We start from the raw sequence: 13,412 nt of genomic DNA on the forward strand, positions 1-13,412 counted from the left end.
TTTCTGTAACTTAGATGGGGTTGTACAGAACTTTTCAGATGGCAGAGATTCTTCCCGAGGTCAGAATTATGACTGGTGGTTCTTAACTGTTAGATCCTAATAGCAGCTTATAGTTTCCTGTGATTTACTCATACATTTCAGTCTTTCCTCTGTAATACCAGATGTGTGTATACCAATCCAGGCTGTAATTTAGATTAACTTCTGACTTTTTTTCTTAAATTAAACTGTGACACAACTGCTTTTCTGTGAACACAAGGCAAAATAGCAGTTCCCAGGCATAGCTGCCGAGACAGTATTTGGTGACTGGCTTGCTGCCTTGCTTTTTCTCTGCACGCTTTGGTTGTTGCTACCAGAAGGGGCAGTCGGGGGTGGCTCTCCCGGGGCCAGCACAGGCAAGCTTTAGTGCCAGGTGCTGGGTGGTGAAGGGGACTTGGATCCAGGGGTCCCATGTTTTTCTCCAAGAAAAAAGTAAACAGTGAAGTAGGATGAGCAGCATCGCGGAGAATGAATGTCATTGATAATACCGGGGGTTTTGTACCTTGGAAGACCTGAGCCACCTTGCACGATGATCTTGTGTGCCTACATAGCCTTCCCAGAAGACTTCTGTGTGCACAGGGCTGAAAACTGATTCCCTGTGCTTGTGCCGATGGAGTTGTGCAGTCGTCGTTCTTCTCCACCTACCCCTGGTCCCGGGGGATAACACAGGCTGCAGTGTAAGTTGGCACAGGGAACAAATCAGGATCACTCGTAAGTTTAAATTTGGGCTTTGCTCGTTCAGTGTGAAGACAAATGGATCTGTGGGATCTATTTGTGCTACATGTTTGAGAAGGTATTTTCAAAATGGAGACCATTCATATTTTGAACAAGTGTAACGCAGTTTCTCTGCCAATGATTTCATTCCTCAGTCCAGAGAGGGATGATAGCAGCTATATAACTTGTCAAATTTAAATCAGGTGGGGCTCTTTGGTGTTGGCTTTTTTTCCAATAGGTCTAGGTCACTGTTCATGTTTGCTTACTAATGGTTTTGATGTCAAATATGCAACATGAATAAGAAATACTCATAGGTGCCAGCCATGCCGTATGAATTTGGGATTTGATAGGCGAGCTGTGTTCTTGCTACCTTCTTACCATCACTAAAAGTTTCTGTAACAGAAACACAGTGTATTTCTGGTGACAGAATTGTCCTTGCCTGTTTTTAACAAGGGCATAAAGGGGAAGAGGGTACCTACTTTGTCAGTAAAACAGGTACAATTCAAGGATATATTTATTTAAATGCTAATTTTGCATCATTTTTTATTTAGTAACGTTTAAGATTTTTGTTTGGCTTTAGGAAAGACTGTTTTTTAATTGTACTTCTGCAGTGAATCAGAGTTTTAAAGCATGTGATGCAAGTTTTGGTAACTGGTAGCTCTGGTGAAAAGGAACTAAATCCTGAAAACCTGGATTCTTCAAGGCAGTTTAGTTGGGGTTAAACCTCAAGCTGCTCTCTATGACCTGATTCAGTGCTTCAGCTGACACTTAAGTACCTGTATGAATTGCATTTCATAAATGACTGTGGACTATTGCATGTAATCTGGTTCTTCAGCTGCCTAAAACCGAGGTCATCTTGATGCTGATTTTCATCAGGGGTACGTTGTGTCAGCTTTTCTAAGGCATGGCCACTAAAATCAGTCCTAAAACCAGTTAGTACTTCATACAGGAACGCAGACAAATGTGGTAAGGAACATTTCTTTCCATGTGCTAGAGCTAGGAATGGTGTAGTCCGTTTTGCTCTCCTGTTGGTGACATCTGTGGAACCTCAGTTGGAAGTGATTGACAACAAAGTTGGGTTCTGTTGGCCATCTGTAGTGTGTGGTTGGTTGGCAGAGTTTGACTCTGGCACACAACTTAATTTGTTTTGGTAAAAATACCAAGAAATGTGTTTGCTAGAGGCTGTAATAACAAGTGATTGAAGTCTGAGCAATAGGAGAAGGAAGTTATTATCAGGTTACTCTTACAGGTTTCATGGTGCTCATTTAACTTGGACATCTTGAAAGATGCTGGGAATGCGTTTGTGAAAGCTTCCCAGTCACTCCCAGTTCCCAAGAAGTCCTTCAAGAAGAACAAGAGAGAGACAAGGCTCAGTACTAAAAATAGTTCTTCCTCCTCTACCTTCCCCCCCAAGACAAAACCAAACCAGTTTTCCTCTAACTCTGCTAGGGAAACAACTGAAACAAAACAAGCAGATTTTTCTGTCTATACAGGTTGCCATTAAAAATCATAGCTGAAGGTTTGGAGCAGTGAATATTTTTTCATTGGAATATCACATTAGCAGTACTTGATTATTTTAGGGAAAAAACACTTTGCTGGAGATTTTTCAAGTGTTGAGGGATTTGGGAGCCTGATCTCTTCTGATCTGTTTATATAAAAAAGCTGTGTTTGGCCAAGTTTTAGGAATTCTGGATACTGTGTGATGTATTTGACAGAATTGGGCATGTAAACTGAGGAATGTGTGTGACTGCTCTTGGTTTTCCTCATAGTTGAGGCCTGTTGTTGAAGATTGTCTTGGGCTTTGGAGGAATGCAACAGTTCTGCTTTCTTTTTAGTAGTTTGTTATCTGGAAGAGAAGCCTGTTTTAACTCTTCCTAACTCCTTAAAACTTGAATCTGTAGCAGTAAAATAACGTGTGCGGTTTCTTCTGTTACACAGTTTTGTATATAGACAAAATATCAGTCTCCTAAAGAAGTTGCATATATATCATTGTAACTGTTTTTAAATTTGGGCTCTCTACTTTAAGAATTATGTATCTTCCCCTTCACAGTATGTGATGGGAGATACTGCTATTTTTACTTGCCTCATCCTTCTGGGCTGCCTTTTTTTCCTCTTGATGGCTTCCTGTTGTCTTTCTGCTTTTTCTTTGAAGACAAAAGCAAAATATTTTCAAAGGCAGTGCTTCTCTTTGGACGTCAGTGAATACACAGGATGGTGACAATTTTCACATTCAAAACCTCAGAATCCACCTTACAGTGATGACTCCCAGAAAAGCGCCCACGTACAATACAGTTGAGTGGGGCAGATCCTCACAACACCAGTGGCCAGAGCTGCGTCAGGGCTTGTCCTAGCACACCTGCTTGTGTTTAATTACTGGTGATAATCTTTATGGTGACCCCGTAGTCTCCAGCAGTTGAATGAAATTGCTTCAAAACAGCATCCAGACTGCTGTGAGCAAACTGGCCATCACTGCAGAGCTGTACCCTCAGGATTAGGCATTGCCATCCCTCACCTACAAATGGTGGATTACACATGCAAGTGAACAAACTCACTGAACAATAAAACAGCCAACTTGCTGCGAGCAAGGGGGTTGGGGAATTTAATGATATGGATATTGAGCAGACACAGGCGGCTTGCAAGTGTAGGAGCGAGGACCCGGGGACACTTCGTCCTCTGTGGCGACCCCGCTCTTTGTACCCTTTCTTCTCTGGGTCAGCAGTCCCTGCTCCGCGTGGTTCAGACCAGAGAAATCCACAGGGTAAGAAATGTTCCTCCACAATACAAGGAGAATAAGAGACGTGACTGCACGCCTGTGGCTTTATTGTTCAGTCACTGTATCTGAGGAGCCTAATCTTGTATACTCCTGCCTGATATCTTCTCTGTACAAAACACTGCTATTGATCCAAAGAAAACAATGTAAAACCAATTATATTTTAACTGGGCAGATCAGACATCCCCTAAGCAGTTTTCATACCTTGCAGCAGTCCAGCCCAAGGTTGCTTCTCACCGGTTTGGCCTAAGTCCACATGCAGCATGGTGAAGTCAACTCCGCAGTGACAATAAAAAGGTTCCCATACAAAATATATCATATTCCTTCATTTTGCCAAACGTGCAGGTAACAAGGGTATGGTTGGTATGGATTGCAGTAGTGAGATTCTGCATTAGTTAGAAATGCTCTTGAAATTAATAAACCTGTATTGTGTAATCTACTTTTTACCCTGGATTTTTGCCTCAGATCATAACTGGTCCATTTGCTCTTTCACCTTCTGCTGTCTCAGTTTTCTTCCATCCTGTAATCAGTTCAACAAAGATTATAATGCCACTGGCAAGAAGGGTTTGAATTGCAGTTTAGACTATGAGCAACCAAAAGGGAACAGTTTTTATAATACTTGTAATAAAGAATGAGAAGCAAAATACAAAGAAACTCCAATATGCTCTGCAACCATGAGTCATCTGCTTCTCTTTTAAGCAAATTTAATTACTATAATAAAGAAATTCTTGCTAGTTTGACCATAACGAATGTAGTGTGCACGCAGTTTTGTGTGCCAACAGAAGGCACAATCTCATCTTTATGGTTTTTACCTGGCAGGGAAAACTGGTGCCTCATCTGAGTCATGTCCTAAAAAGGGGTGGTGGTTTTCACATTTTAGAAAGCAAGACAAATCTAAGACGTGAAGGAAAGTGATGATTAACTGGATTTGGCCACCAGTTGTACTGCTGTAATTGCTGTCACGCTTGCATTTCTCGGTATATGAAAAAATCTGGTTTATCTCAGGCTGCATTACACACACCGGATGTAAAATGCTGTCAGTACGGATTAGATAGTGCCCTAAGTTTGCCTTTTTACTCTAAAATACAGAAAGGTCATGTTCACCATGAATTACAATCCACTGCTTCAGTTTCCACTTACTCTAGGTAGTTACTGTGTCCAGCAAAATTTCACTGTATCCCTCTGGCTTTTAGCACCAGGTTCTTCAGTGGACAGTACAGTGTTTGTATATGTGGATACTTTGTTTTGCTGTCTGCTAGTTTGCAAAATTTTGTGTGATTTCCCTTTAACTCTGCTGGTAAACTCCAGTTTAAGCTGAAAAAACCTGGTATCTGATTTTTCTGTGAGTTCTTAGCATTTTTTCCTGGTGTGCTGTTGTCCGAAAAGCAGAGGGAGCACACCCGGTGAGAATTCAGGCAGGCGAGGAGGTTAATTGTTTTCTTTTTTTAAACCACCATCAATTCTTTACTCCTGTTAACTGGATTTTTTCTACCATAGGTCTCCACAAATGGCAGCTTTTTACCTCAGCCTGAGGAGTCCTGCTGCTCCCTTGCAGGGTCTGACAACCGCTGTGCATTCAGGCTGGGGGCACTGGAGTTGTCAGGGAGGTTGGCAGCTGCGTCTGGTTTAAGCCCTGCCTAAAGTGAAGGGTGCGCTGTGCTACCAACTAATCACGTGCAAAGCAGGTTAGGACAGAGGTAATGAGCTACCAGTTATTTTATTTCCCTCTTCTATTTGAGCACTTCAGACACAGCCGTTCTCCCTAAACTAACCTGGTGTGAGGAGTGATGGGTGTTTTACTGAAAAGAGCCGCACTAAGTTTCTCTTTAGCCTTGCTTCTTGGAGTTTGTATCACACGGTCAGATTACGTAGTTTGACAGGTGTAACGTAAAGGTAAAAAAAAATAAATTAAAAAGAAAGGTTTTGTCTCCTGAGCCAGCAATCCTCCAACATGTTTGCTGTGTGGATCACATCTTCGCAGGATCTGCCCTGCTGGGAGTTCAGCTGCTGCCTGGGATTGTAGGCGCCGCTTCCTCCCTTTGCTGATGTGTAAAAGTAAAATCAGGGAGGAATTTAGTAACATTTTAGTCTTTTTAAAGAAGTGTAGTACCTGAAACAAGGAAAAGAATTGAAAACATAAGCAGGAAGATCTTGCTGAGAAGCTTGCAGATGACAGATGGACCAGAGCTAGGGAGCCTCTGTTCTAGGAAAATGAAGTTTTCTTGGGTGGTGGTGGTTGGGTTTGGGTGTGGTTGTTGAGGTTTTTTTCCCCTTTCCAAAGCCCTGATCTGAAGGAGGAACACTTACCGGGCACTGGTAACTGCTTCACTTCAGTGCCTGCCGAAGTCCGTAAGGAAATTTAGAGCACGTGTTGAAAGCCAAGCAGATGCTCAACATTATTGGGAATTGTAACCCAAATACGTATTTACTACCTACATCTGTCATGGATGTATGCATGTGTCTTGTCTCTTTTTGGTTTTTTGACTTGGAGAGGAAATAGGGCAGTGAGGAGAACATACAGTTGCTGTAAAGGGAGCTTGATTTACATGAAGAAGTCTTGGTTTTTTACTTCACTAACGTGAAAACGTTTAATCCAGTACTATATCAGTGCATTAGGTCTGGAATTAGATATCCGATACTTGTCACTTTTTATAAACTGAGACTTGCAGCTGGTAAAACAGAAGACTGGGCTGCACTAGAGGAGGAGACCGGTGGTGTATCTGGAGTCACCAGTAACGGTGTGTAAACGTCAGTGGGAGAGACGAAGCTCCTGGTGCTCGCTAAGGGCATCGTGGAGTCTCTGAACGGTAAGAGCTGGAGCAAAATAAAGCTGTAGGAGCTGAATTGGGAAGGAACACGAGTGCCAGGTTTGCAAGGAACAGACTTTGCCGAGCACCAATTCTGAAAATCACTGCAGCTGCGTCAGTTGCTGGGTCGGTGGAGGAGGTGTGCAAAGTGCCAGTGCCATTGGCGTGAGGGAGCGCCGTGTCCAAGGGAACCGCTCGTTTCCTTAGGCCTGCCAGCAGTTGTGCTGTGCTCAGGTGACTGAACCAAATTCTTGTCGCACTTACTCCTTTGTAGACCACAGAAGTTTGCTGACTGGCAATAGTGATTCTTGTTGCACTTACTCCTTTGTAGACCACAGAAGTTTGCTGACTGGCAATAGTGTCACTGAGGCTTGAATTTGGAAATGCAGGTGCTGGACATACTGGCTGAACTTTTATCCAATTTTTAATGGGATTTTCGATATTTCTGAGTAGGTTGTGGGTCTCTGATATACTATAAAAGCTTCTCTTTGCAAGACTTCATGGATACATGATACTAATTTAATATTAATCTTCTTTTGGAGAACTTCTTATTGGCTGTATGCTGTAATACCCACTATTGGACTAGATGATCTTTTGAGGTCCCTTCCAATCCCTAACGTTCTGTTCTGTGATTGGTTCATGGATACATGATGCTAATTTAATATTAATCTTATTTTGGAGAACTTATTGGCTGTATGCTGTAATACTCACTATTGGTGTTTTGCAGCCTGGAATACTGTGGTGCTCAGTTACCTGCACCGACACCGAGTACTGTTGAGTCCAGTGGAACTTTGTCAAGCATCCTTCTCTTTGCAGATTTCTCTCTTGCATCTTGGAGTGGCCCATAGCTAAAATAAGCTTAATTATAGATCAGTTCTGTGTATCATACCCAAATGAGGACGTGTTTGGTACTGGAATGAATGCCTGCTTGTCTGTAGTTGGCATCCAGCAGCTCAGTGCATCTTGCCTGCATCTGTGAAATTTGATAATTAGTCCTCATTTCTTCTGTTTCAACTTTCACAAAAATTCATTCCTATTTTAATTCTACTGCATTGTCTAGGATATAAAATGCATTATTTTTCTGTGTTTTACATTGTCCTTTTGTGGCACAGTGAGCAACCGAGCGATTGAGAAACTCCATAGTTACCCCCTTTGTCTTCCCTGCCTCCTCTTATGGTAGGACCCTTTTCATACATTCCTCTTTCCTACTTCTCCTTTTTTTATATTTCTTTCGGATCCTATTCAGCAGAGCTGTCTGTTTAGGAAGAACTTTAGGATTTTCCTGCCATGAGTCTCTCTTTTTTAAAATTCAGTTGTGTTATTCACAGTGCTGTTGTCAGCAGTGGAAAATGTGTGTGTGCCTCTCAAATAATCCTAGCAGCCAAAAGCCCAACAGAATGGTAAAAGGACTCAACCGGGCTGGCCTGGAACCCTTTTTTGTGTTCTCTTGTGTGTTTTTGAGCAAAGGGCTTGGAGCAGATGATCTCCAGAAGTGTCCTCCAGCTCCGGTTATCCTAGAGCAGTGCCTTCTCCACGCAGCCCTGAGCGGTTACTGACCGCTGGGGCAGTTGTTCTTGGGCTGCTTCTGCCTGCTGTAGCATCATTTTATACCAGTTCCATGGAGCAAATGGGAAAACATAAGCAATAATGGAGAAGAACATAATCAGCAGCTTTGGACTTCAGGGCTCCCGTGCACGCTTAGATCTTCCATTTGGAATGACGTTACAGTGTCTGATTTAGCTTTGCATTGTGAACCACACGCCGTTGTTTAGACTCCGTATGTTGGTCTCCTCCTTTGTTAGCTATGTTCAAACATCTTTAAAAATTGAAATTCTCTCTGGACGCTGAAACGGGGTGAGATGTAACATAGACTGGTACAGTAGCTTCCCATAAAACTCCAGTCAACTGAGGAGTTTGTTCACTTGTGTATGTCTTGTGATAATGTAAATAGGCTTTTTTTTGGTCTTCTGCATACAGTGCACAAAGCAGGTGAACTGAGAACTTCCCTGGCCATCTCAGACTTTGCTTACCTACTTTTGCAATATATACTGGAAGGCGTTTAACTATTTTCCCTTTCTCTCCCCTTTTCAGCTCAGAGACACTAGTCAACTGCTGTTTTTATGGAACCTCACTACACTGCCACGAAGAGCCACCAGCTCATCAGGACTGAAAGAAATCTGAGGCTGAATTGTCCTATTTTTCCTCTGATATCTTCATCAAGCAGTAAACATTTTTAGAAGGGGAAAGGGGGTAAATATGTTGAAGGCCCCCCTCGCGCCCTGTTAGGGTATCTGTACCTAGTGTACATTTTCTTTAAAACGAAAAAAAGATGTTAGGAAATATTTTATAAAACTTTTTTGCAATAAATGACGCATGAAATTATTAAAGACTATATGACACTTACATGCAAGGAACCACTTGAATTATTAGTATGAAGAATCACTGCAAATAACTGGGTTTTTTTGTAATGTGACAGTCACGTTTGTATGTTTTGATAGGTGCCAGTGATGGAGCCAATTGCCTGGGAAGTTGACTGTAACTTTTGAACTTTTCTTTTAATTCTTAACTTTAGCATTGCAATTTTCCATTCTATGAGGCTTAGTTAGTATTTAGTGCAGGTGTTAGCAGAGCTGTGATCTGTGATCAAAAGCATGTCCAAAACCAGTTGTATTGTAAAATATGAACAGTCCTGCTATATGAGACCAATCTTTCCCATAGAGGTGATGGAAGGGGCAGTGACCACAAACTCCATTTATCTTTGCGTTATGGGAAAGCTCCTTCTGTGTGAATCTGGTTGCATTTTATTTATGCTGTTGTAACACTTAGGGAATTGAGGATTGTGGAATAACGTTAAGAGGGGCTACAACGCAGAGAGCAGCATTTTGCTTATAATACTATAACAGGATGGGAATCATGAATGGAGAGTGATTAAACGGAATGGCTTTTCTATCTCAAAACATGGGTTAATTTTTCCTTTTGACGTAAATATTTTTCAGATAGGTAACTAGTAGAGCAAAGGTTTCAGTAGTGTTTCTGATGGTTGTTGGTCTGAGTTGCATTGACTTCTTTGAATAGCTGTAAATCAAAAAAAGAAACCCAGTGGGTTTTATCCATTTTATTCCCCTCCCCTGAAGGTGTTTGGTAAGGCTTGTTTCAGTGGAGCTTGTAATGCTGGACACGCTGCTGAAATATTGAGTAATTAACTATTAATTTATTTGTCACTGATGATTTGACATTGTGTGCACACTTTTCCAGCAGTACCCTTTCTTACAGAATTCTTAGCAGGGGATTTATTATACAACCTGGGAAAATAAAGAATTGTCTTGAAGAAATGAAAATGTGCACATAATCTACTAAACGTCAAAGTTTTGTTTCTATAGAAGTGAAAAGACTTGTAGGAAACTCTTTTCCTCCTTACTAATATCCTGTTTTAATTGGAGAGAAAATAGAGTCTTTGTTAGATCATTTGAAAACAGAGATTCCTTTCTGAGAGGCATCTGTGTCGGCACAAAGAGTTTCACAGCCTTTGCCTACAGAGCCTGAATTAATCACGTAGAATTTGAAGTTAGGACAACTCTATCGTTTGGCTTTGGTGTTGGCAACAGGTTCATACTTGTTAAACAATCGGACGGGGGAAGTGAGAGGCTGGGACAGGGGATGAGCGACACGCACGTACCGAGGCAGTTCGTGCTTGGTCTCGGTTCGGTTTCTATTTTTCAGAGGTAAATTCTTTATTTATAAAGCTGGAAATTGAATACCTGCTGCCTACTTCTTTAAAAATAGCTGTATAAGGCCATATAGTGGGTTCAAATTGTACCATTTGTCATCATAAACTACAAATTCTTTTTGTTTTAATTTGAGATTAGTGTGTGTTCTGCAATGCTTTTCCCTTTCACCAGTCGAAGAGGATCAGCAGCCTGGTCCTGCTCGTGCCCTGAGATTTGACTACAACTTAGAAAAATTAAGACATCTGATTGGAGAAAAGGGGAGGCGATTTGATGTCAGGGATGTGCTAGCCTTTCACCTCCGGAGACCAAACCCCGATTGTATTGACAATGAATGAGGGTCTTGGCCTAATCAATGACATTTTTATACACACACACACACACACAGAAAAAGAAAAAGGAAACCAAATAAAAAAAGAAGCCACCAAACAACATGGCACAAACAGTTTCTGCTCAGGAAAAAGGCCCAGGACTGTAATAGCAGGGTTATTGCACATTGGATTGAAAACTGATTGACGTTGTAAGTAGAAGCCAGTAGTGCCTGCCTGTGTGACATCTGACTCTGAGCCAGTGCTCTTATTTCCTCACCTTCGTGAGCTCTTGTGCACAGCAGCTGAAATATAAAAGATACATTTAAGAGAGATGCAGGTCTCTGCATTGGAGAATATGGGTATATAAGCAAAGAGCATAAAAATAGACAAGGTAGCTAACTGTATTTGTGTTTGTTTTCACAGAAAGTATTGCAGCCATTTTGTTTGAAACCAGATTTTCATTTTGAAATGAAATTGTCAGGGATATTCTAATGATAGAGAATTACAATAATGTATTGCTTTTCACTTTTTTGCTTTAGTTGCTTAATATTTAAGCTTTGCTCCGTGCTACCTTCTTGTCTGTATATTGAATGGTCACTATGCCTCTTTCATTTTGTAGACTTGAATGAGGAAAATATGATTCACCCTTTATGGTTTGCTGAGAAGTAAATGATAAAGAATGTTGTGTAACATTTGTTCAAATAAAGCCTTGATTTTTTTCAGTGCTCTTTTAAAGGAAAATAACGTTGAATAATGTTTTCATGTCATAACTTCACACCTTGTTTTATCAGTTCTTGACCCAAAAACCTTTAATTTATGTTATTTTTTTTCTGAATTAAACAAAAGATTAACATGAGGTTACTAGTCCACTGCTAGAAGTCCATCACCAGGACAAGTCTCTATCCAACCTTACCTTTCACCACAGTGGCTAAAAGATCCCAAGCCATGCTCAACCAGCCAGATGCTTCCTACAGACTGTAGGAAAACTCTTTTCTTTTTCTTGTGTCATTAACAAGAAAAGATTACGGGTGTGTTGTAGAGCCAGATACAAAGAAGCCCTGATGGCCGAGATGCACTAAGTGCTGGTTAAAGGAGGAAGGTGGATGCCACGGGAAGAGGTCGCTGCCCCTTGCAGATGCGGTTCCAGCGCAGCCGGTGAGTGCCGAGCGAGCTGTGGAGCTGGGGACGAGCTCAGGGCTCCCCCAGTGCTGGGCAGAGCAACTCCCACTGCGGGCACACGGGGTACATGGTACATGCTGGAGCAGCAGCAGCAAGGCACAAAGCAGCTTTGAATACCTGCACGCTGTCTGCTGATCATCTTTTTGGCTGGTTTTTACTTGCAATGCTAACAGTTTTGGACAAGTCTGTCCGTTGCAGGTAAGTGTCATTGAGCATTTCTCCATTTAGGGAAGAAACGCCGTGCGCTGAGTTGCGTTATCTTGCCACGGTGCCCTATAGGAACGGGAGTGAGTTGTGCTGTAACAGCCAACTCCTGTGCTGGAGCTCTCCATCTCCAGCACTGCGGTCAAAGGAGGACCGAGTCAGCAAATCATTCTCCAAATGGCAGAATCTGTCGAGTTGCATTCTCCCATTACACAGAAGGTAGCGTTTATATAGATCTCTTTTTTCCACTTGCATTTTTATTACTGTAAAGCAAAGATATCCTGATTTTAGTTGAGCTGCTCAGGTAAACTGGACTTCTAGGAAGTTCTGATTTCAAGGAAGCGTTATTTTTTTTATGGTGCACACCATGCCAGGAACTAGTGGGTGACACACAGGTACTAACCCTTTTGTAGGCAAGGTGTTTTGTTGCGGTGACCTGTTGTCGACAGTCTTTTTCAAAATTTGAATTAACTTCTGGAGGGATTGTGTGCATGGACACTGTCTGCAGCGACTGTTGGGTTGGCCCTGGGCCTCTACGATGCTTTCGAAACCAGTGGGTGCCTCCTGGAACTGAGTGAAGGTCCACATCTGTCTGTTGCTTGGAGCTGAGCTCCAGCCTATGTGTTTTTCTTTTCCTTCACGGGGTTGTTTCTTATTCTGTCTGGATCACAGGAACTCCCGTCCTCTTTCTCTCATTATTCATTCATCCTTGCAGCAGTTCCTCTTGAATTGGTTATCCTCATTAGGCTGTGGTGGAGAAGGGAAATCCTGCATAATGGCTTTTCCTTTGTGACATTGTGTTGGTAGCGTCTCGCTGTGGGAGCCTGCTGGATTTGCTGCGTGACTGCGAAACCCACAAGAAAGGTTAGCCAGACAGATTTCAGAGTTCTACAATTACCCCATCGATTAATCTTCACTCCAGTAGTTCGGTGACAAAAGTATAAAAGTAACCCAACCTTCAGCGATGAAGCCAGTCGCACACAATGCCACTCAGTAATAGTGTTTACTGCTGCCCTGAAGCATCAAAAGGGTGATACTTAATGAGGGCAAAAGTGCACGGAGCAGCTGCTCAGTGCGGCTCCCGGCGCAGGAGGGATTTGTGATAGCTTGCCAGCTAAAATGTGAGGGATGGGTACAGAGAAATAAGCTTTCTTTCAGGGTGACAGCCATGGGCAGATTTTCTAACGAAATCGGGTAGATCAGTAACAGAGAGGTGATGCAGTAAATTCAGACGCTGTCACATACTCATGATTTTTAAGCATTATGTGCTTATGACTGTATCCTCCATGGCTACTGAGAGCGTAAGGGGCTGCTGAGATCTGCGTGGTGAGGTCCTCCTCGTGTTTGCACTTTCCGAGAAGCTGGGAACGCCACCAGGCTGGAACGATTCTCTGAGGCGTGAGATGTGGTTGTGCCTTGTGAGGAGCACCCGGGGCGCAGCAGAAAACCTGAGCGGTTTTGAAAAGCAGCTCATCCCCCTGCTCAATCAAAGGTAAAGCAATGCTCACACTGCCAAATGCTAACGAGTGCGCAAAGAGCCTGCCGGCAGCGCGGCGCAGCAGTCAGCTGCCGCGGCAGAAACAAGCCCCTGCGCGTGTGGCCTTGGTATCAACTGCCACTCACCATAGTCGTGGTTTTTTTTCTCTTGCTCACTTGTCCTTGCTCA

At 42.5% G+C, this 13,412-nt stretch overlaps 1 protein-coding gene across 1 annotated transcript in view; it reads left to right on the forward strand.

Annotated features, from left to right (window-relative positions):
• Positions 1-8,473, forward strand: part of PWWP2A (PWWP domain containing 2A) — a 15,409-nt gene extending 6,936 nt beyond the window's left edge. The window contains exon 2 of the mRNA XM_010184591.1: positions 8,419-8,473. Coding sequence (XP_010182893.1) covers positions 8,419-8,432 — 14 coding nt within the window. The 3' untranslated portion in view covers positions 8,433-8,473. The remainder of the gene's footprint in view (positions 1-8,418) is intronic.
• The last annotated feature ends 4,939 nt before the right edge of the window (positions 8,474-13,412 follow it).

This window comes from Mesitornis unicolor, unplaced genomic scaffold, assembly GCF_000695765.1.
Source record: "Mesitornis unicolor isolate BGI_N332 unplaced genomic scaffold, ASM69576v1 scaffold3780, whole genome shotgun sequence".
NCBI classification, from domain to species: Eukaryota; Metazoa; Chordata; class Aves; order Mesitornithiformes; family Mesitornithidae; genus Mesitornis; species Mesitornis unicolor.